General features: G+C 41.3%; 1 protein-coding gene across 3 annotated transcripts in view; it reads right to left on the reverse strand.

Moving 5' to 3' along the window:
- Nucleotides 1–22,885, reverse strand: part of CADPS2 (calcium dependent secretion activator 2) — a 561,163-nt gene that overhangs the window by 144,401 nt on the left and 393,877 nt on the right. For all 3 annotated transcript variants that reach the window (XM_077834502.1, XM_077834493.1, XM_077834509.1), the window contains exons 12-13: nucleotides 20,597–20,733; nucleotides 16,339–16,526 (exon numbers count right to left, since the gene is read on the reverse strand). In XM_077834502.1, coding sequence (XP_077690628.1) covers nucleotides 16,339–16,526; nucleotides 20,597–20,733 — 325 coding nt within the window. The remainder of the gene's footprint in view (nucleotides 1–16,338; nucleotides 16,527–20,596; nucleotides 20,734–22,885) is intronic.

The raw sequence follows: 22,885 nt of genomic DNA on the forward strand, positions 1-22,885 counted from the left end.
CAGGGCAATTAGAATTAAAGCTTTTCTGTTCCATAAATCACCTGAGCACTCTTCTGGAGCTAATAGCAATATTTGTGACCCCCTCTTACCAACCAAGGAAAAGTTATACAGGTGACTTGATTTTTCAATTTCAAGTCACAGTTCATTTTTCTGGTTGCAGTTTAGGACCTCTTCCATTGGTCCATCCATGGCAACTGATGGACCCAAGTAAGTTTCAGAAGTCTCTAAATGAGAGTAGAGTACTGTACAGTTGGTGGACCACTCTACTGATGATCACCTATGGCCTTCCACCACTTAAGCATCTTCTTCCCTTACACGAAGAGGCAAATTGGATTTTCCTTTCCTCCTAAACAGCAACCACAAAATCTCATCCACCACAAATGCTTTTGGTACTGTACAGCTAGGTGAATCACTGAAAAATAATACTTTCCCTCACTCGTAAAATTCCCACTTATTTTTGAGGATCAGATCAGTTGGATTCGGACTGGCCCATCTGCTTCTGCTGGAATATATTCATTCCTGGGAGTATAGATGAAATGTCATCTCTGCTCATCTTTCAACAAGTTTCACTCACTCCGGTTCTAGATATATCAAAAGGTTTGAAACCCTACTGTGAGTTGGACCTGTGTTCATATGGTCAGTAAAATCAAGTGAGAGGTAGCAGCTTTGTTGCTAGTGGGAGACTGTTCAATGATGTGCTAGCAGAAAAGAAGATTCCAGCATTCTTTTGCAGAAAGAAACTCTGACAGTCTTGCAAATTGTTACCCATACTCTACCCAGCCTTTAGAAAAGTGATTGATCACACAGTACTTTTGGGGATTTCCTTGAGTGCTGATATTTCCTTGACCCCAATCATTTCTCACTTGGCTCAATCCTGTAAGGTGTGGAGAGCCTCCTGTGAAATACTTATGTCAATAGGAGTTAAATGCTCCAAGTAATTTGCAGGAGTCACTGAGTGTAATGCAGGACTGGGGCCCCTGTGAATAGCTGCAGCATATGAGATCAAATGGGGCTCTTAAGCTTACTGTCCCTAGATACAAATGTCATAGGACTGGTGGCAGAATGTTCTCAGTGAAGGGCCCTCAACTCTGGAAGTAGCTTCTCCTGCTGGTTTGACAGAGTGTGAATCTCTTGACCTTCAATCAGGCTTTTGTCTAAAGAGGTGATAATAGGGTGTATGTATGTTTGTTTTCAACTGAATGCAGGTGAAGTTGTTTTTAAGTTATGTGATACTGGTCATCTGCACAGTAATTTATATTACTGACCTGCATATGTCCAAATATTAAAAAAAATAGAACCTTTTCTATCCTTAACAAAATAGATGAAAACAGAAAAATTGAGATAAGGAGGAATACACAAGTTGACATTTGTATTTGAATCCATGTGGACAGATGGGTACAGCAGTGCTGCCAAAAATGTACCAGCAAAAGAGAGAAAATATAACAGTTGTAAGACAAGAAAAAAATTAATGCATAATATTTACATGGAGCCATTAATTTGACCTGTGGATTTTTATAGTGTATTACATTTCAGAATCCCGCCCCCCCATCCCCTGAGATTTTTGGTTAGAAACAAATTCACTAAAAAAAGCCTCAACCCTTTCTAAGAATGCTTGTTTTCAAATGTAACATGCACAGTGATGCTCAGAATAAAAAAAACAAAACAAAACCGATCAGTTTTCAATTCTGCAAGTGAAAAACATGCATTTCCTATCTTTAAGTCACAGAAAGATTAAGTCTGCAGCTTTGATTAAGAGAATTCTGTTATTCATTTAACAAGCTTTTAATATCTGAATTTTACTTCAAAGCTCAGCGTTGTTAATTAAAGACTAGCAGAATCTGAGGAACACGTGAAAGGAGTTTGAGACAAGCAAGCCGTTATATGCTCAAAAAGTAGGCATGTGAGATAAGGAAGAACACACAGAAAGAAGAGAACAAATTAGGGTGCAGCATTTCAGCACTCCTTTAACCGGCAGGCACTTGAAGACCAAGCATTTTGGTGTTTATATTAACTATACTTTAAACATCCTTACAAAAGAAAATTTGTACAATAGAGCCTTCTGTTGCATGTGCTTCTCAGCCTGCTCCTACATCTGCTTACAGGTCATACCCTTTATTTTCACAAGCAAAAGAAAAAGACCATTTTTAGAGGTCTATAGAATGGATTATGAAGATAGGTCATGTTAATTTCATGATCTTTTTAAGGGAACATTTTAGATACGACTCATTAGCATCTTCCAGTTCAAAGGCTAAGCATGTGTTGCAAAAAATACTTTTTACATAGGACATATGTTGACATATAGGCAGGGTATAGGTAACTAAAATAATCATAAGACATCTTATCAAATGTATAGAGGACTTCATTATAATCAAGTATTAGCAGCTGTTATTTCATTGTGTAAAAAGTAAATGCCACATTACACATACAAGATCTGGTTTTAGTGTTTTCTTGTTACATGTAAATATGTTTTTCACTGACAATTTCTCTGAGAATTATTAGGAGCAGACCTGGCTCATTGTGTTGAAAAATATTAAGCCGTAAATTTCCTGGTAAGGACAGATTTAGATCTCGACACATTATAAACCAACAGCACAATACATCATAGGATAACTCTTTTCCTCATGCCATAGGTGAAGTCAAGATATTTTCTCTCTGTAACTCAAAGAGACTCTTGTTTTTCCCCTTTTTTTAAATGAATAGGTGTGATAAAGAGTCAATGTTTTTTAAATGAAACAATCACCCATTCATTGTGTTAAAGGAAAGACAGAAGAAAGGCGTCTCCACTTTTCCATAAGGCTCAGCCTCTGGAAAACATTTACAGTGAGAAACTAGCACAACCTAGATCTTCTGGATAGTCTTTCAAAGCACCATTACTCAGTCACCAGCCTGTCCCATTTCACTATTGTTGTTGTTGTTGAATGGTAGAATAATCTGAATGCTCATTAGGCCATTTATTTGGCCTTTATCATGGGTGGTAATACATAATCAGAGAGAGAAAGGATGCAACAGTGATTTGGGTGCTGGCCTGGGACTTGGGAAATTAGGGTTCAATTCCCTGCTCTACCATAGACTGTGTGACCTTGGGCAATTCAAAGATTGTACTAACTATGAACACTACAAGCATGTATTTGACACCTTTATAATCAAGACCACAACAAATGGCTTTCTAGACCAAAGTACAACTATTGAGACAGGCCTTATAAACCACACAATGGAGTCAGAATGCGTTCTGTGAAAAGGAACTGCTAGAAGGAGAACCAGTGCAGATCAAACTGAAAGAAGGGGGGCATACGTGTGCACTCAGAAAGGTCTAGAGGATGCCAGTCTGTTACCTGGGGTTCTTTCAACCCAAAGCTCTTGGTAACTTTTACTCTGTGTGAGGTGGCGTCAGGAAATAAATCGGGGAGAAACGGCCGTCCAACCGATAGATGGCTGGCACAAACAGAACAACACAAGAGTGCTTTCACTTAAAACTAAACTTTACTTAACCTCAAGCACTTATACACACGTCAGCAACAGGTTAGTCAGCAACCCCCAACCCTTGATAATTACCAAAGCTGAGTGTGGCTCTCAAGTGACACAGCAGCAGCCCGTCTGCCAGTGGGGAACACAAGATGCATCCAGAGGGAGAGTCCAGTCCTAGATAGTCCCACCACCTCAAACTTTTCCTCCTTATTTATATATGAGTAATAGAATGACATGTCCCTTAAAGCAAACTTGTTAAGTAAGCAGTTTCAATGGCCAAGTGAGAGGTTCCTTCTGATTATTGATGAACCAGGTGTGGGTTTTTCCAGAGTTTTCAGCTTTGAGGCCCCAATAGACATTCCTAGGGCACACCCTGCTCTTCTAAAATGCTTGTATCAGCAACTTCAACACAATTCTTATCAGGAAGGACGCGGGGTCAAGCTGCCCTCTCTGTGGCACTCAACACCCACCCCCCCATCTTGGTTAAACTGAGACTGCTGAATGGCCAATTTACAGCCTGCTGATTTGGCTGCTTTTAGCAATAAGCCACAGTGGTTTCAGGCACTTTACTGGTTTGCCAAAGTCTCCCCGTACAAGTCCTGCAGCTACCCAAGTGAAGAAACAAACTGGGTAAGATGGAGTGGTGGCCGGGCATAGGGCAGTACCTAAAACATAGGAGGGAATCATGAGAGTCTCGAAGGACACAAGTGAAGAATATCTCATGCTCCCAGCATTACACAATGGACCTCAGAAAAGAAGAGCACTAGCTATTTTCTTGTGAAGAAAAAAACCATATCTGTCTAACAGTCAATGGCTATTTTTCTAAATTTGTAGAAATTCTGTACCTCACCTTGACCCACAAGATCACATCATAGAAAAGCTAGTACATTTTTTCTCATTTCAACATTCTTGCAAACAGCTACTGACAATGGGCCACCTATTCACCAGCTCTGACTTCCCAAGCTTCTGGAGAGCGTAAATTTTCAAGCATATTACTTCCATTCCCCATCAGCCCCAATGGAATGGACTGGTGAAGAGAGCCATACAGATGGCTAAGAGAAATATACAACAAACAGGACTGATGATAGCTCTCTTGAGCTATACGGTAACCCCCACAACACTCACCAGAGTAAGCCCAACTGCTTATCGGTGGTCAGATTAGAAGAACTCTACCAACCTTAGAGGTAAATCATCCTGAATAACCTCATAACTAGGTCCCTACCAAATTCATGCTGCATTTGGTCAATTTCCTGGTCATAGGATTTTTAAAATATTAAATTTCATAATTTCAACTACTGAAGTCGGAAATTTCATGGTGTTGTAATTGTAGGGGTCCTGACCCAAAAAGGAGCTGTGTGTGTATGTGTGGGGTAGGGGGAGGGTTGCAAGGCTATTGTAGGGGGTTGTGGTACTGCTACACTTACTTCTCTGCTGCTGCAGGTGCTGGCGCTGCCTTCAGAGCTGGGTGGCCAGAGAGTGGCGGCTGCTGGTCGGGAGCCCAGCTCTAAAGCCAGAGCCACTGCCAGCAGCAGTGCAGAAGTAAGGATGGCATGGTACGGCATTGCCACCCTTACTTCTGCACTGCTGCTGGCGGGGTGCTGCCTTCAGAGCTGGGCACCTGGCCAGCTGCCCCCGCTCTTTGGCTGCCCAACTCTGAAGGCAGTGCAGAAGTAAGGGTGGCAATACCATGATCCCCCCTAAAATAACCTTGTAACCCCTCTGCAACTTCCTTTCGGGTCAGGACCCCCAATTTGAGAAACTCTGGTCTCCCCCATGAAATCTGTATACTAAAGGGTAAAAGCACACAAAAGACCAGATTTCACGGTCCATGACGTGTTTTTCATGGCCATGAATTTGGCAGGGTCGGCCCATAATGTAACGGATCTCAGTCTTCTTCCTTTAACTGTTAGAATGCAGCCTGCATCTTACCCAGACTCAAACCAGGAGACAATCTCAATAAAACAGAACGAGGAAAAATATAGTAAACCAGCTGTTATCACTGAATGCAGCTGCAGCTCAAGATTCTACAAAATTGAGAGTGATCAAGGTATTCAGTACAGAAGAAAGAGGCAGCATCTTAATGTGGTTCCAACCCAGTTGAACTGACACATGGTCCTACTAGCAATGGTTCTGATACCACAGCCTCCATGAGGAGAGCTGAGAAGGATCATTGAACCAGAATCTCTTTCGTTCAGTTTGATAATCCAAGTAAATCAACAAGACAAAACTATCCATCATGCCCGATCATGATCAGACTTGGATGAGAGGTGAAGCTATTGCCTCATTTGAATGCACCATTTTCTGTTAAATCTTGCTAGAGATTGTTTATGCTGAAAAAAAAGGTGAAGGAGATTTCATGCTATAAGCCCTGTTACTTTAAATCTTGAAGGAAGCGAGGTAGAAAGGGAAGGAGAAAGCTCTGAACAGAAGCTCTACAGTGAAGCAGAGTGAAGGAAAGAGACAGATTAGTTTTAGAGATAATATTGTTTTCCTTATTTTAGTAAAGTTCCTGGATCAGAGTTTGAAAAAAGCAACAGTTCCTGTGATACTTACTCTTGTCACTTTATTTGAGGTGGATGAACACAATAAATGGTTCCTGTTACAAATCAATTAACAGTGAAAGAAGGTGAGTTAACGCAGTAGCTCTCCCACAACTCCCTCAATTTCTATATGATATTCATGTTGATCTACAGAGCTGCAATTCTCTTACATACTCATGCATACCTCTTCAAGTTAGTCAAGTACAGTAGAAGTCAACAGCTACAGATTCATTCCATTTCTTACAAGGGCTGAAAATTTCAAAAACAAGGTAGAGAGAAATTACAAAGTTTACAGTCAAACGCTTTTCACCTACACTATCCATATAAGGAATGCATGACACATCAGCTCGCTCTCAAGAAAAAGAGAGAGGGGGGGACAGAGATCTAATGGGGGGTATTTTTGAAATTTGAATGTTTCAATTCTGCCTGCAGCTCAGCAGATGAAAGAAGTCACTTTCATGTATTTCTCACCAGCATCCATTTCAGAACAAGAGGGACAGAATGGGAAGTCACAGCATGAGAACCAGACAGAAAGAAGATGATGGAGAAGAAAACAAAATCTCTGTCCTGTGCTTAACACCCACTGCTGTTATTTAGACTGAAATATCAACCATCAGGATTATATCTTATTTACATAATCAGCCCATTTCACTTACACCAGAAGTACATGAACATGAATAATAACAGCAGTGAGACAAAATCACTTGTGAGATAGTGATCTTGACTGGGAGCACCGAAAAAACGGTTACTTACTTTTCATAACTGTTTTTCTTTGAGATGTGTTGTTTCTCATGTCCATTCCATTCTAGGTGTGTGCGCGCCCACATGCACAGTTGTCGGAGACTTTTGCCTTAGAGGTATCCACAGAGTTGGCTGTGGTGCTCTCTGGAGTGCTGTGCTCATGCGTCAGTATATCAGGTGCTACCAGCCCTATACCTTCTCAGTTCCTTCTTATCAGCAACTCCAACAGAGGAGTAGGGGGGCGGGAAATGGAATGGACATGAGCAACACATCTTGAAGAACAACAGTTACGAAAGGTAAGTAACCATTTTTTCTTCAAGTGCTTGCTATGTCGATTCCATTCTAGGTGACTCACAAGCTCTATCCCTGGGGTGGGCTTGGAGTTTACAGACGTGCGGCTTGTAATACTGCTCTACTGAAGATAGCGTCGTCTTGGGTTTGCTGGGTAAGCGCGTAGTGAGATGTGAATGTGTGAATGGACGACCAGGTGGCAGCCCTGTAGATATCTGGAATTGGCACATGGGCCAGGAAGGCTGCCAATGAGGCTTGAGCTCTAGTTGAGTGGGCAGTTACAGTCGCTGGTGGAGGCACCTTCGCCTGATCATAGCAAAACCATATGCAGGCGGTGATCTAAGATGAGATTCTCTGGGTGGACACTGGACAACCTTTCATCTTATCTGCCACTGCGACAAACAGCTGCGTCGACTTGCGAAATGGTGTGATCCTCTTGATGTAAAAGGCTAGCAGTCTCCTTACATCCAGGAAATGCAACCTACATTCCTCCTCAGACTTATGAGGCTTTGGGATGAAGACTGGCAAAAATATGTCCTGGCTCATGTGAAATTGCGAAACCACCTTGGGCAGGAAAGGCAGATGTGTTCGCAGCTGGACCTTGTCCTTGAAGAACACCATATAGTGCAGCTCTGAAGTAAGTGCCTTAATCTCAGAGATCCTTTGGGCAGAAGTTATCACCACCAGGAATGACACCTTCCAGGAGAGCAGAAGAAGGGAACAGGATGCCAATTGCTCGAAGGCGGCTTCCATGAGCTGCACAAGAACCAGATTCAGGTCCCACAGAGGGACTGGGTCCTGGACTTGTGGGTAAAGTCGCTTCAGACCTTTCAAGAACCAGACTGTCATGTTATGAGCGAAGACTGACCTGCCCTGGAATGAAGGATGAAAGGCTGATATGGCAGCCAAATGGACCTTCATTGATGAAAGGGACAAGCCCTGGAACTTGAGATGCATAAGGTAGTCCAAGATCTACAGTAGGGAGGCCTTCTCAGGCCTATCCCCTTGGGCCGAGGCCCAGCATGTGAATAGTTTCAATTTGGCCACATAGGTTGCTCTAGTGGAGGGCTTTCTGCTACCCTGTAGGACCTGCCTGATGCAGGCCGAGCACTCCTGCTCTTCAGCAGTTAACCATGCAGCAACTAAGCTGTTAGGTGCAGCGCTGCTAGATTTGACTGCAGGAGCCTGCCGTGATTCTGGGACAGGAGATCCTGCCAGAGGAGCAGCTGCATCGGGGTTGTCACCTACAGGACCATCAGTGTGCCGAACCAGTGTTGGTGAGGCCAACCCAGGGCTATCAGGATAACCTTGTCCTTGTCCTACTTGATCTTCATGCGGACTCTGTGAAACAAAGGCACTGGTGAGAAAGTGTACATTAGAGCCCCTGACCATGGGAGTAGGAAGGCGTCGAACAAGGATCATCTTTTGATCCCCCGAAATGAGCAGAAAAGGTGACTTTCCTGTTCTGACGAATTGCGAACAAGTCCACCTGGGGAAATCCCCACTTTCGGAAGATCCTGCTGATCACCTCAGGGTGGACTGACCATTCATGGTGAGACGAGAAGGCTCTGCTGAGGCAATCTGCTAATACATTCCTGATTCCGGGGAGGTATGTTACCATGAGATGAATGGCATGCTGAACACAGAAGTCCCAGAGCTGCAGGGCTTCCTGGCAGAGGGCTGACAACCTAGCTCTGCCTTGCTTGTTGATATAAAACATCATGGCGGTGTTGTCCATCAGGACTTGAACCACTTTGCCTTGTAAGTGGGACCAAGAAACCTGTCAGGCCAAGAGAACAGCCCTGAGATCCCTGACATTTATGTAGGGGGAGCGGTGAATCCCCAACCAGCGGCCTTGTGTACTGAGCTCGCCCAGGTGGGCTCCCCAGCCCAGGTCTGAGGCATTGGAAACCAGAGTTAGTGATGGGGACAGGGTCAGGAAGGGAACTCCCTGCAACACCGATGCGGGGTCCAAACACAATCCACTAATGACCGGATGTGGTCCAGCACCTTGACTACCAGGCCCAAGTTGTGCCTGTTGGGGATGTAGACCGATGCCAACCATGCCTGCAGCAGCCGGAGGTGGAGCAGGGCACAATGGACCACGTAAGTACAGACAGCCATGTGCCCTAGCAACTTTAAGCAAGTGCGGGCAGTGGTGAGAGAGTAGCCCCTTACATGGGAGATCACATTCGATATGGCTCAGAAATGGGCCTCCGTAAGGAAGACTCTGGCCTGCGTGGAGTCGAGGACTGCCCCAATAAACTCTATTAGTTGCACTGGTATGAGGGTCCATTTCTTTTTGTTTGCTAACAGACCCAGGTCGCGACAGGTGGAATGCACTAGATCAAGACTGTTTTGCACTTGATCCCATGACCTGCCCTTGATGAGCCAATCGTCAAGATACGGACAGACATGGACCCGCTGATGCCTCAGGTAAGAGGCTATCGGGGCCATACATTTTGTAAATACCTGCGGTAGCGAGGAGAGGCCAAAGGGAAGCACTGGAACTGGAAATGGCCCACCATAAAATGGAGGAACTGTCTGTGTCCTTGGAAAAGTTGTATCACCCCAAAAGAGCCTGGTGGCTCGTGACTCGGAATTGGAGACTGGCCATGGAATATATTTCCCCCCTGAAAACGTACAGTCTCTTGGCCTCCTTATTTTTGGGGGTGGAACTAGAATGGCCTTGCTTGTCTTGTTGGCCGCTGAAAGAACCAACGACCCCAGGGGCGGGTGAGCGTATAAGTATTCAAACTCCTTGTAGGTACAAAAAACTTTTTCTCAGTCCTCTTGGAAGTGGGTGGGACTGAGGACAGGGTTTGCCAGAGGGCTTTGACAATCTTTAGGACCCCTTCGTGCACCAGGAGCGCGACACATGTTGGGGTGGATGCAGAGAGCATATTAAAGTGTCTGATTGCTCTGCCATCTCTTCTACCTCTAGGCCTAAGTTAGTGGCCACCCTTCAGAGCAGGGCTTGATGCTCCTTAAAGTCATCTGGTGGGCTAGCACAAGTGGGTCCTGCCACAGCCTCATGTGGAGAGGATGAGGACAACTAAACCACCCAACTCATGTGGGGAAAGGGGTTCTCGGGGTAGGCACCTGTCCTTCCACTTCTGCTTGTGCTTTGTGCTCCAAGCCCAGTGCAATTGGTGCAGTTTGGTGCTTGTCCGATGTGGTGACTGACATTTGGTGAGATGGGGGCATCAACAGCCTCAGGAGACCAGACATGAGGATGCTGTCTTGGCGAAGGGCTGAACTCCCTCTCCATGCCAGAGGAATCCTCCTCCAGTGACCATGGCGGGGCTGTCGACACCTCAGTTTGACACCTTGAGAAGGCAGACCAGTGCCGGAAGTAGGGGGAGGGGCGCCATGTTGGGGAACATCCCTGTGGTCTAGGCGACAGTGATCGTCGGTGTGGAGAGGGTCAGCGTGTAGATGACCGGTACCTATCATATAGTGACTGGCGGTTCCCTCTGGGCGAGTCTTGACGTGAGGGCAGAGACCAGGAGTGTGGCGACAAAGAGCTCTGCAGCATTCACTCACCTTCTGGGAGGCTTTCTTGGCTGGCTTGCCCTCGTAGGGAGTCTTTGCTGGGTCCATCGCTGCACGCGGTGCTGACTGTGATAGGAGAGTCCTTTGCTCTCTGGGCGTCGGGAGATGGGAAGGCATTGACTCCACCATCAGGCTGGGTCCCCTACCACTCCCCAGAGTTGGTGGCGGATCCCTTAGGGGGGTAGAAGGTCCCCTCATGGACGTGTGACCTTGTGGCTTCGGCATGGGTGGGCAGCCTGAACAGAGTCCTTTACCCAATGCCTCTTGCTCGGTGCCAGGACCCACTTCTTAGACATCTTCTTGGGCATCAGCAAAGGGGATCGGTGCCAGGTAGAGCCCAGTGCTTGGGGTGCGCTATGCACTAAGGCCAAAGTGCTGGGCGTTGTGTCTGAGTGGGACAGCTCTGAGGCTGGGCGGAGAGTGGCCTCCCTGAGGAGGGCCCTCAAGGGAATATCGCATTTTTTTTGTGTCCTGGGATGAAAGTTCTTACAGATGCGACACTTTTCTTTGACATGGGTTTCCCCCAGGCACTTCAGACAGCTGCCATGTGGATCACTGACAGGTAGGCCTATTACAGTCAGTGCAGGGCTTAAAACCCAGTGACAGGGGCATGCCCTGCCTGGGGCAAAGTCCCTGCTGGGACCCTGACTAACTACAGTACTTAACAGCTACTTACTAACTAATCTACAATAAACAAAACTATTTACAGCTGGAATACAAAGTCAAAAGGGAAAGAAACCGCTGGCCACTTGCGAGGCCAGGGACAGAGGCGCACCGACCAACCACCATGGATGGTAAGAAGGATCTGAGATGGTGTAGGGCCGGCGATGCCTGATATACTGACACATGAGTACAGACTCCAGAGGGCACCACAGCCAACCCTACGGATACCACGAAGGTAAAAGTCTCCCAACAACTGTGCACGTGGGCACGCACACACCTAGAATGGAATAGACATGAGCAAGAACTCAAAGAAGAGTAGAGTAGTCCCGAGGAAACAGATTGTGAAGAGAAAATGAAGGAAGAGGTATTGCAAAATTCCCCAGTACTTAGGCAGAAGAAGGGCAGCTCATTTTATTTAGGATAAAAAGGAAAAAAAATCAGTTGCTTCAGAGTCATTGTTGTGTGCATTGATATTACAATTATGCTTTTCTTCTCTCCTCCCCTTCCCGCCTATTTGTCACAACCACTTGCTGCACCATGCCTTACATTAGACTGACAAGGTGAATGAGGGAATATATTTTTTTGGACCAACGTCTTTTGGTGAGAGAGAAGCTTTTGAGCTACAGAGCTCTTCTTCCGGTCTGGGATACGTACTCAGAGTGTCACAGCTAAATACAAGGTGGAAGAGATTGTTTAGTGTAAGTAGCTAACACACCGCCTGAGGGACCATTCCAGGTGAAGTGAAATTAGATTATAAGATCTTTGAGGCAGGGACCATGTGTATTTGTATAGCATTCAACACAGTGGAGCCCTGATCCTGGTAGGGGTGTCTCGGGTCTTACGGCAATACAAAATTAATGAATAAATTACATTTATTAATAATAAGCACAGTTCTCCCCTCTTTTCAGTTCAAAACCCACAATCTAGTCAGTTATGTAAAATCTTGACAGGGAATGAACCTGTTTTCACAGAAGCCTGTACCACATGCAGGTGCTCAGGACCTCCTGGGATCTGGCCCAAAATGCATCCCTTTTAGGAGTATAAGCAAGGTTTGAAATAAGTTCTCTCCTTTTGAGGTATAAGGAGAACAGTTTCCTCCTTACTTGAGCCTGACCTCTCCCCTACCAGACTACTACTGCTTGCTTGCTTCTAGCTCCTAGCAGCTATGTCCGACAGGTTGTTGAGCCCAGCTGCATGTGCTCCAGACAGTAGAATCCTTCCCTGTCTGCATCAACATCCCTGCAGAACTGAAAAGGAAAGAATCTCTGCAAGGGCTGTCAATTGAAGCTTAGGCCCAATGGTCTATGCTCCCACTCACAGATATATCCTGTGAACATGGAGGAGAAACTCTGCATCGTTCCCCTTTGCTTTTCCCCAGATCATTGAAGCTGAACATGGGGCTTGCCCTCTTCAACAAACCAGAATCAACTCCCCAGCCATGCAGTTCTAGTACCCCACTGTGTCCCTCAGGTCCCATTGCTAAAGATGGATTCCATTGTACAGAGGATGCCTCATGGTTATGTTAGGCAGCCTGAATTTGTATCACCTTTTCAGCAGATTCCACACAGAGTTATTGCAAAGAAAAGGGTCTGAAAGGCAAGAAAAACAATGTGCATCTCCCCCCAAACCTGCCTCCTCTCTGGCTGCTCCCATAAAGATTTACAACCCCATGGAGGACATCTGCAACGGAAGGTATCGTGCGGCAGAGACTGCTGATACCTGCTTCTGCCTGGACATGAGGAGAGCTGTGACTAGAGAGCCCTCTCTGCATTCACATCCAGGCTCAGGCCAGCCTGGAGCGCTGATCTTCTGACTGATTCAGTTCTACTATGGATGGGCTCCAAAGAAAGTTTCTGCTAGGTTAGCACTATAGTGCCTTTGACATAGAGTTTAAAACAGGTAACCAGGGAGTTAACCAATAAATGAAATCCTGGGGGTTCTGAGTAGGGTAAAAAAGGAGAAAAAGGGGAACGGGAGAATTAAGAAGTGATCTTCCATAATCCCTCTGATGATTTAATGCTATTTGTTACCAACCAAATAAATAAAATACCCCCCCACACACAAACATCTGGAATGAATCTAATGTAGTGTAATATAACACTGTATCTGTATAGCGTTTTAGCTCCAGATAAAGGGAGTAAGGCTTTCTCTTATACATGGCTGAGTACAACAAATATCTAATAGTTATTATAATCACAATGCATATTTTAAAAATATTAAATATGCATTCTTGGCCTTTTGTTTTACACAGAAGTAAAAGACAGCAAGAAGAGAGTCAACAAGCCTTTCAGAGGTTATTTTCCATAACAGACACATATATCCAGTATTACCATTAACTGATATCTGATAATTATGCAGAGAAATATCTAATACCAGTCAAGTAAAATGGGTGAGAGTGCTGAAAATCTTGCTCTGAAGCTGAAGTTTCCCAAGTAGCGCAGTAAATGGATATACTTGAAGTATGTATAAATGGTAGCTGATCTCAAAGTTTGGCCACCGCATTCATGATATTCTTTAGTGTTTGCATATAATTGTTGCATAAGGTTTACTCTGTTTCAACATCCTTTCATGTTGTTGCAAAATGTTAAATTTTTATTATGTGAATACTGTCATTGTCTCTTAGCAATATAGGCTGAAGAATTCAGCCAGGATTCCTGTTTTTGCTTCTTTTTTTGAAGTGAGAGGAGAGTGAATACACACACACAATATCTAGCTATATCTATCTATCTCCATCTATATCACTATGGTGCCATACAATAAGTTAGAAAACATGAAGAAAAAGAGACATCTTCATCTGATCATTTGACTGATGTCACTAAGGTTGCTTGCCACTCTGAAATAAACTAGTATCTAAAAGAAACAGGGATTACTTTGTATACTGACTATAGTCATGACTGGTATTTCTATATTTCCCCCACTCCAAAGCTAGTATATCTTAGATGGTCTTTGTCAGGCTAGTAGCAGGTCTAAGGCCCTCCTAACCAAAGAAAAATCTCTGAATTCACTGCTTATCCATCATTTCTAAACGATTTAATTGGGGCATGAAAACTCTTTGTCTTGGCTCTGTGGTATTTCTCCTCCTCAGCATGATTTATAAAACTAAGACGTATAACAACATAGATCAGCCTAGAACTTTGGCCTATCGTGTATTGTCTGTGAAATTCTTTTTCTCTCTTCCTGCACTTCCCTAGTGGTGCTGTAGATGAATGAGTGGATGTATTATCTGTGTATGTGTGTCTGTCATCCTCAGTGAGTGTCTCTGTTTCTGTCCTTGACTTACTTTTCTTTTTCTTCTTCTTTCTTTTTTCAATCTTTTTACAATGTCTCAGTACTAGTCAAACCCGCTCTGTTCAACACTATTCTTTTATACCCAAAACACTCATAATGCTATTCAGACAGCATGCATTTGTACAGAAGGAATACATACATACCGAGTGCTTACCACTATGCAAAATGATGTGCTCCCAGAGATTTTTCCACATACTGCATGCACTGTTGTCCTTCACTTAAGTTAATAAATAAAAAGAAATATATCTCCCTTGCTTTTGAAAACTTGAAATAAGTTTGCGCAATTATCACTATTTGTCTTGTCAGATTCACAACTAATAAAAAAAATCTAGAGAGAAAACTGCATAGAATCAGACTTCTACAAGAAACTAACTTGAGCTGCCAGATGCTTCAAGAGTTGACAACAGAAACATGGTTTGACAGAGAAGAGGTTAGTAAGTAAAAGCCAGAAAATCTACCTAGCTTGTCAGCATGCTAGTTAAGATACCCGGAGAGCATCTCAGATACTTGGTGAGAATTTTTCCATTGCACCTTACAGCCAAGGAAATTGCTTTTCCCTTGATTCCCCTGTTCCCCCTTTCCATATCCCTCAGGTGCACAAATGCCCTACCCTCTTGATCCTCACCTGTGCCCCATGCAGCCTCAGAGGTTGGGAGGCTTTGTCTGGGCAGGGGAAGAAATCCTTGGCCCCTTTAAAGATAAGTCTATGAGGGGGTGCAAAGGAGCGGGGCTCTATGGCTGATTGGTTGGAGAACCCAAGGGAAGGACTTATAAGCCCTTCTTCCTGCCCAGGGGTGCCGTCCTTTGGTGGGAAGAAAAGCTGCCTCTCTTGGGATTGGAGAAGAGCTGGGTTTTGAGGCCTTGCTGCGGGCATCATGCTAATTGCTTTTTTAGGTCTTGGAAGGAATTTTTTCTCTCACTGCCAGATTGGCCTGGGTATTGTGGAGTTCATTCACCTGTCTCTCAGCAGCCCAGGGACCCACTGGGCAGGTTGTAAAATTAATTGTTCTTTCAATTTGACAGGAGCCCAGTGCAGTTCAGTAGGGTGTCTGGTTTTCTGATCAACTGGAATTGGAAGGGGATTAGGAGAAGGCATCTCCCAAAGAAGATGGGGAATGTGGTTGTGGCTCCTAATGTCCAGCACACTGTGCATACAATCCCCTCTTCCCCGGCCGCTTAACTGTCGTATGAGGGGAGGAGAGTGGGGTCCCAGCAACAGTGCTGGGACCACGTTAATGGGGTGGAGGGCTGATGGCAACCCTCCACCAGGTGGAACAGATTACAAAGGAAGGGTGACTTGCTCTGGACAAGTTACTGCCAGAGAAATGCCAGATATGTTACTTACTAAAGCTACCACCTACTTAAATCACATTCCTAGTGTCTTCTCTGTCTTCCTGCGGTGTCTGGTACAAGGAGAATTCAGCAAAAGAGACAAGTTGACATGTTACAGGATGTGGAAGGAGCACTGGAGTTTAATGGGTTCCAGGATAGCTCAGGTTATTTATTCAAAACATCAGCTCACTAGTGCAACACAAAATGGAGAATGCAGAAGAAAAACTCAAGGCCCAGACACAACACATGGAAAAACATGCTTAATAAAATGGAAATGATGTTTTCTATAAGTTCCATAAAACACCCAGAACTACTGAAGAAGCTTTTATGAACTGATTCATTTGCTTGTTTCAAATACAAAATTTTGCTACCTGGTGAGTGCAATAACCTAAGTAAAATATTCTTCCTTTATCCATTCAGCCAAATGCCATTAGTTTTACTCTGTATTTTCATGTTAAATTACCTATTGCCATGAACATGAGAAGCACAGAATGCAAAGCTGTAATGGAGCAAGGTTGGGTCAATGACAGCACCATTTTCTGAATGGTCCATCAATTCATTAAGGTAGCAGAGATGGCGGTGACAGCCTCTCACACCATAACGAGCACAGTATTCATCTAATACGAAGACTTGGCCTGGACTAAACCAACCCTGGAAGAGAATGGGAAAAATACATTCTTTTAATTAATCAGGATTTTTCTCTTCATTGCTCTGCTTTTAAATCAACCCAGTGAAGGAGAAACAAAAGCAAATAACATTTTTGTGTGCATTACATAAACATTTCATACTAATCAAGTTGATGCTAATAACGTAGGAAATATATCAGAGGAGCTGGGCTCTAACAATAGTTGTCTTGAGAACTGCGACTGTCATGGGGTAACTCTTTGCAGTTCTTCAGCCTTGGTACTACTGTGAACCACACAGCTCTGAAAAAAATGCACTGATATGTCCATGATCCTGTACAGAATATAAAAATGTCACTGTCTGACAAATTATAAAATACATTTAATAACAAACACCTCAAAGAGCTGGGATTTATTAATGTAATGAATGATAAACTAAAAAAAGAATTTTAGAAGCAAATGTTATAGTGCCTTTAGCAAGATGGTTAAAAAGACAAGTTTCAGGTGGCCAATTCTTTGTGACTGCATACTTAACCTGAGAGAGATGAACCACAATTTGACTGCTTGTTCATCTTTCTTATATAACACGCTTCCGCATAACCATTTCAACATATATAGTGTTGTATTTATTCAAAAGATATACAACTAGATAGTTGATGGGACTACTCATGTGAGTAAGATGAGGAGGATTTGACCTTTAATTATGAACAGACATTCTGGTACATTACTTGGACTGGAACACTGAGAGCCTTTTGGAAATGGATTTGAGATGATCAGCCCAAAATTGCACCGACTGAGGAAGATGGGGGGCGGGGAGAGGAATGTCTTTGAGGGAAGGAAACCTGTATATTCTTTGAGCAAATTCAGACTGCAAAGAATATGATTCCTGATTCAGAAAAAAAAAATCATCTGATTCATCTCATGATTTGGGGAAAGGTGTCAAAATAAACCTCCAAATACAACAGAAAAAGAGATATAAACATTGGGGTAGAAGATTGTGGCTGTGGTGGTAAGATAATATTTTTCTTTTTAAATAGTAAAACTTTTAACAGTGACACTTTTTTTCTTTTTTAATCATTAAAAGAGATCATTGAGGAACGTGTAAACTAAACTTTAATATTAAGACAATTTGAAAAAAACAAAAGAAAAAAAATCTTTTGGTGTTAGTGACCAATGCTTCAAAAAAGTTTTAGATGTCATTAAATTATTATAGTAGTCTAGCATCTGAAAGCATCTCTTTTGAATTATTTCCTATACAATCAGAATACTTGAATGGTCTTAGATATTGATAATTTAAATGAAATAGAAACAAAAATCTTAGGAAAGACTCCTGGAAAAAATATTCACATTATAGTTCCAACTCATCCATGGTGTGACTTTACTGAAGACAATGGGGTTACAGCAGAAAGGAATTTGGCCCTATGTTCTCAGTCTGACTCTCATCTTTAATTTAGGATTATTGTCTGACAGCTCCTCACAGTTATCACACAGAGTTGTCCAGAATAAAGCTCTTAAAGCATGATCCAAATCCCATTCAAATCAATGGGAATCTTTCCATTGCCTTCAATGGGCTTTGGATCAGGCCCTTAATGTTTTTAGAGGAAAGCTAGTTTTGTGATGGCACCCAAAAAACCCCAACCCCTCAACATTTTAAAATAATGTCCAGTTATACACTCATATTACTAAATCTGATGTTAAAGTATCAGTAAAAAAGATTTTTCAGTAAAGAGAACATATTATTCTGGCAAAGAAATGAGAAATAGAGGTTTAAGTGAATCCTGGTGATTAAATGTATCCATAGATTCAGTATACCCTAATTCATCAAAATGATACTATTAACCAACAAGATACTTTTCTTATACATTAACAAAATTAGTGTATTAATTATATAGTCCCATATCTTAATGAACCTTGTAATGAAGATTTTTGCTTTATAATATTTATATATCCATGTAAATCAAACAAAATTATGAATTAATCAATAAAGAAAGCAGTACATCATCAGTAGACCTGCTGAATATTTACATCAGAAAGTAGCCATATAAGAAACAGGAGTGTCATTTAATTGATTAAAGCCTTTACATGAAGATCATCTTCCCATTATCCCTTTAACAAATCTGTCACAAAATGTGTATCTTTACATAATATGTGTCCACACACATACACTCATATGTATATATGCACACATATAATTATGCAAACAACTATGCACTAGATATTGTTAGATAATGAGATAATTTTATGGCAATCAGTTTTTATTTATTGCATAATTGCAAAAAAGCTTCCTACTGTTTACAAGAGTGGTAAATTAAAGATGTTTAGGGCTGGTAATAGGTTTAATCAAAGACTATGTATAATTCCCATTCTTAAAAATTAAGGTTTAGGTTTCTTTGTAGTCATATGTGTGGATAATTATATTTTAATCTATTGAAATGTAAAGAGGTATTTATTTTTTAAAATATCTGCAGTATATAAAATTTAAAATGTTCAGTGCAAAGTCACCAAACATATAACTATAGCTCTGTTTGCATTAACTGTTCCCATGTTAGTAGCCTCAAAATATTTCTTTAAAACAAAAAGGGGAGGGTGTTAATACGATGATTTATTTCTCTTTTATATTCCAAAGAAAACAGAACATTCTGCATGCACATTCTGTTTAACAAAAGCTAAAATAACAAAGAGCAATAAGAAATCCTCCTGTTTTGTGGTTGCTATAGCACTGCATATCCTTCATAAACTCTTTTTAAAAGTTCTTGAGTCCAAGGTTATATTTAGTGTCTTACCATATTATTATTATAAAAAAGATTTTTGACCCTGATGCACTGTTAGAAAGCTAACCACTTTCTCTTGAGTGCCAATTACTTTGTACAGATGTACCTTCAGGCCTTTTCATTTGATTCAGTGCACAACTCGCAGACACAAAATTAGTCCTTTAACTTTTTCTGTACATAGTTGGTACACTACCAAAGAAAACCGTAATTTTAAAAGTGTTTCAAAAGAAAGAAAGTGCCATCAAAAAAGTTATTTTTTAAATTGTACAAAATAACCTATAGAAATCTGTTCATTGTTATATCTGGGCAACCTTGACTGGTTAGTTAAATGGAAATGAAAGTAAAAAAAGTGTTGTATTAACTTGCGAGGGCTCACAATTTTGAAGAGCAGGTGCTAGCAAACTTCGATGCCTAGAGTAATTGATCACAACTCCAGACCTCCCAAAGTTAAAAATATGGCATTAACAAGTTAGGAGATCTGATTCTGATGTTAATGACACCATTTTTACACCGGTGTAATTCCACTAACTTCCATGTAGTCACTCCTGACTGTCACTGTTTTAAATTAAATCAGGATCAGAGGGACAGCTTTAAAAAAATTACACAAAACAAAACAGGAAAAGCCACCTCAAAAAATGCAATATAAAATAAACAGTGAAATGTGAAGAGTAAATATTGACACACACTTTCTCACCCCAATTTCCCCTATTAATAATACTCCAGATTTGGGGGGAAAAACATTCATTTTGGCAGAGTGATCACATTTTTCCTGTTTTCTTGTAATAATTAAAAATATATTTCTAACTACCAATTATTGCATGTAATTTATACAGGTTTTATGCTCATAGAGCGAACTTTGGCTCAGCTGATTAAAACCCCCATAATTCTATTGCCTTTTCCCCCTGTGGTTTTGATTCTATTCTTTGTTTTTTTTAACTTTCCTAGTCCATGACAGAAGAGAGAATTACAAGATAGATGACATAATGTCTGACATCTGGCAAGCTGAATTTGTACCTTAAAATGCCTGTACAGGTGTTAGTAAATCCTACCACAGAGGTTTCCATTTTTATTAAAGCCTTCTGTTTTATTCAGCCCTCCCTAGAGGAGCTGATAAACTACAGTTCAGAGTCAGTTTGGGTCTATTCTGTTCTCTATTGAGTGGCACAGCAGTAGTCTTCAAGTGTATAATTTTCAAATTTGAAGCCAATCGATTGGAATCCTTTATCCCAACTACAAGCACAGTTATTGAATGAGTTAGGAAGAAAAGGCCACTTTGTTAACAACTATTTCTCACTTTTTCATTTCTTTTATTCCATTTTGTACTCACCAAACAAGAATAGGAATCATTCAATCTATGATCCAAGGTCTGCCTCTGAAGTAGTCTAAAGAGGGAAGCATGGTCAAACTTGCAGGGATTAGCAGAAATAAACTCATCCATCCCATGTTTCTGAGCACGATCTGCATCTGTTCAGAGACAGGAAAAAACATACAGTACAGTTCATGTATATGTATATTCTTTTAATTAATGGCCTATGGCTCTCAGAAAATGAAGAAGATTCTTGAAAGCATTAAAAACTGAGGGCTGAATTACATCAACGGGTGCATGCAGGTGACTCCAATTATAGAAACTTGTCTTAAATTGATCTAGCAAATAGTTTTATTGAATTTTTTTTTTTTTTAAATCTGGGCACCACACAGATTAACTGTAACAATGGGTAATTAAGTTGCCTGCAACTGACAGCACAAACAGCTCTTTTTTCCTTGTACTGTTCCAATCAAACATAAATGATCAGCTAAGGCCCAGAATTAAACCAGTGCTTGACCAAAACCCCAGTTTAGAAAACCTATTTGCAAATGCAATACAGGATATTTAAAATAATTCTGACAGTATGATTCTTTTATTGTACCTTTTTAAACATCACAGATTATAAAATACTCTTGAGTGTAAACAATTTATTTCTAGGGTTTCTTGTTTACATGAGGCCCTCTTGCTAATTTTAGTAAGATTACCAAATAAATAGCCTTCTTCCATTGCAATAAAAGTTTATGCATTTATTTGTTGATGCAGGAAAGAGTATGTCCACTGCACATCAAAGTAACACTCATGGAAAACATTCACCATTGCTAGAAGCCCATTTCCCAAATGGCAAACTGGAGCAGAAATGAACACATTGGGTTGAGCTAGGTCATTTCCAGCCTTCTTTTTGTACTCCGCTTTTAATGAGACAAACCTAAATGTAGTAATGGCAAAGAGCTTCTTCAACCTCCAAGCAAAGAGTAATGAAAAAAGGGAGCAGTATTTTTGTGTAAATACATAGAGAAAACATGCCATTCCAAATGGCACTTCAATCAAAGGCCCAAATTTATTGTTCTTCACAGATTGCATCTTTCAACGCCTTTGAACCCCGCGGGTTTATCAAAAGACAAGCTCTAATGATTGCTTTCATTAATGGTATGTTTTGTCAAAGTCCTCAATGTGAATTATCTACCAAGTATGGACAGAAAAAGCCTTACAGTGCCCAAAAGGACTAGTTATGTATTAGCACATTAGCTCTGCTAGATTCTATAGACTATATTGGGGTGAACAGTCCTATCAACTTAAAAATTGACTTTCCCTTACAATAGGATCTCAGCCTTTGTTCCTTTAAATTCAAATATGTCTCTTTATGCTTGTTACTAGAAAACTAGAATCCTAAATGTATCCTAAATGTAATTTTGATAACTGCATGGTACAAACCTAAAATTTCTAAAGAAAGGGAGACAAAAGTTTATTGATTAAACCCAATTATAGAGTCGGGTTCATAATAAAACTCAATATTGATCTGCGGGCATGATGCTAACATAATCAGTCACATTTAGAAATTTAGCCCCAGATCATATTGATCCATGTCAAGTCCAACTTTCAGCTGTATTTGTAGATGGAAGAATTATTTAATTCAAGCTGAAGGATCTGCAGCATCATATCTTGAAAAGATGCACAACTAATTCATATCACTTGGCTTTGCATTGTCAAATCAAGAGTCAAATCCATGTGACAGATTTCACCAAGGTGGATGTAGCAAATAAACAGTGTGACAGTACATTGATGATTTAAGGTATAAGATGATCATCTACAGAAACAGCAGCATATTATTTCTTAGCATTTAAGAAGCAACAGCATGTCTGATTAAACACCTTTTAAAAAGATTAACATTTGTTTTTTGAATACAAGTGGCCTACCATTAATCACAAACTTAGACTGTATTTCACACACAGTAATTTGAAGTGTCCTTTCTTAAATATAAGTGGTAAACAGTTTAAACTTATTTAAAATATTAATTTGAAGAGATACACTTGGGCATCAACAAGATTACATTTGATTCCAAGTATTAAACTATGTTGTGAAATTATTTTGAATATTGTTTCCAAAATATTCTACATCGATAGAAATATTTCCCCAGACACAATCCATGTAAATGTAATACTTAGATTTTTTTCTGCATTTCTTAGTAAGCATTGCTTCTGGTATAAATATCTACTTTACTGAGTCTTTTTTTTAAAAACATTACAGCAGGTCACAGAAAAAAGAATACATAATGTTCCTTTGTGCTGTGTCTCTTGTGCATAGCATGTACCC

The sequence above is a fragment of the Eretmochelys imbricata genome, chromosome 1 (assembly GCF_965152235.1).
Source record: "Eretmochelys imbricata isolate rEreImb1 chromosome 1, rEreImb1.hap1, whole genome shotgun sequence".
NCBI classification, from domain to species: domain Eukaryota; kingdom Metazoa; phylum Chordata; order Testudines; family Cheloniidae; genus Eretmochelys; species Eretmochelys imbricata.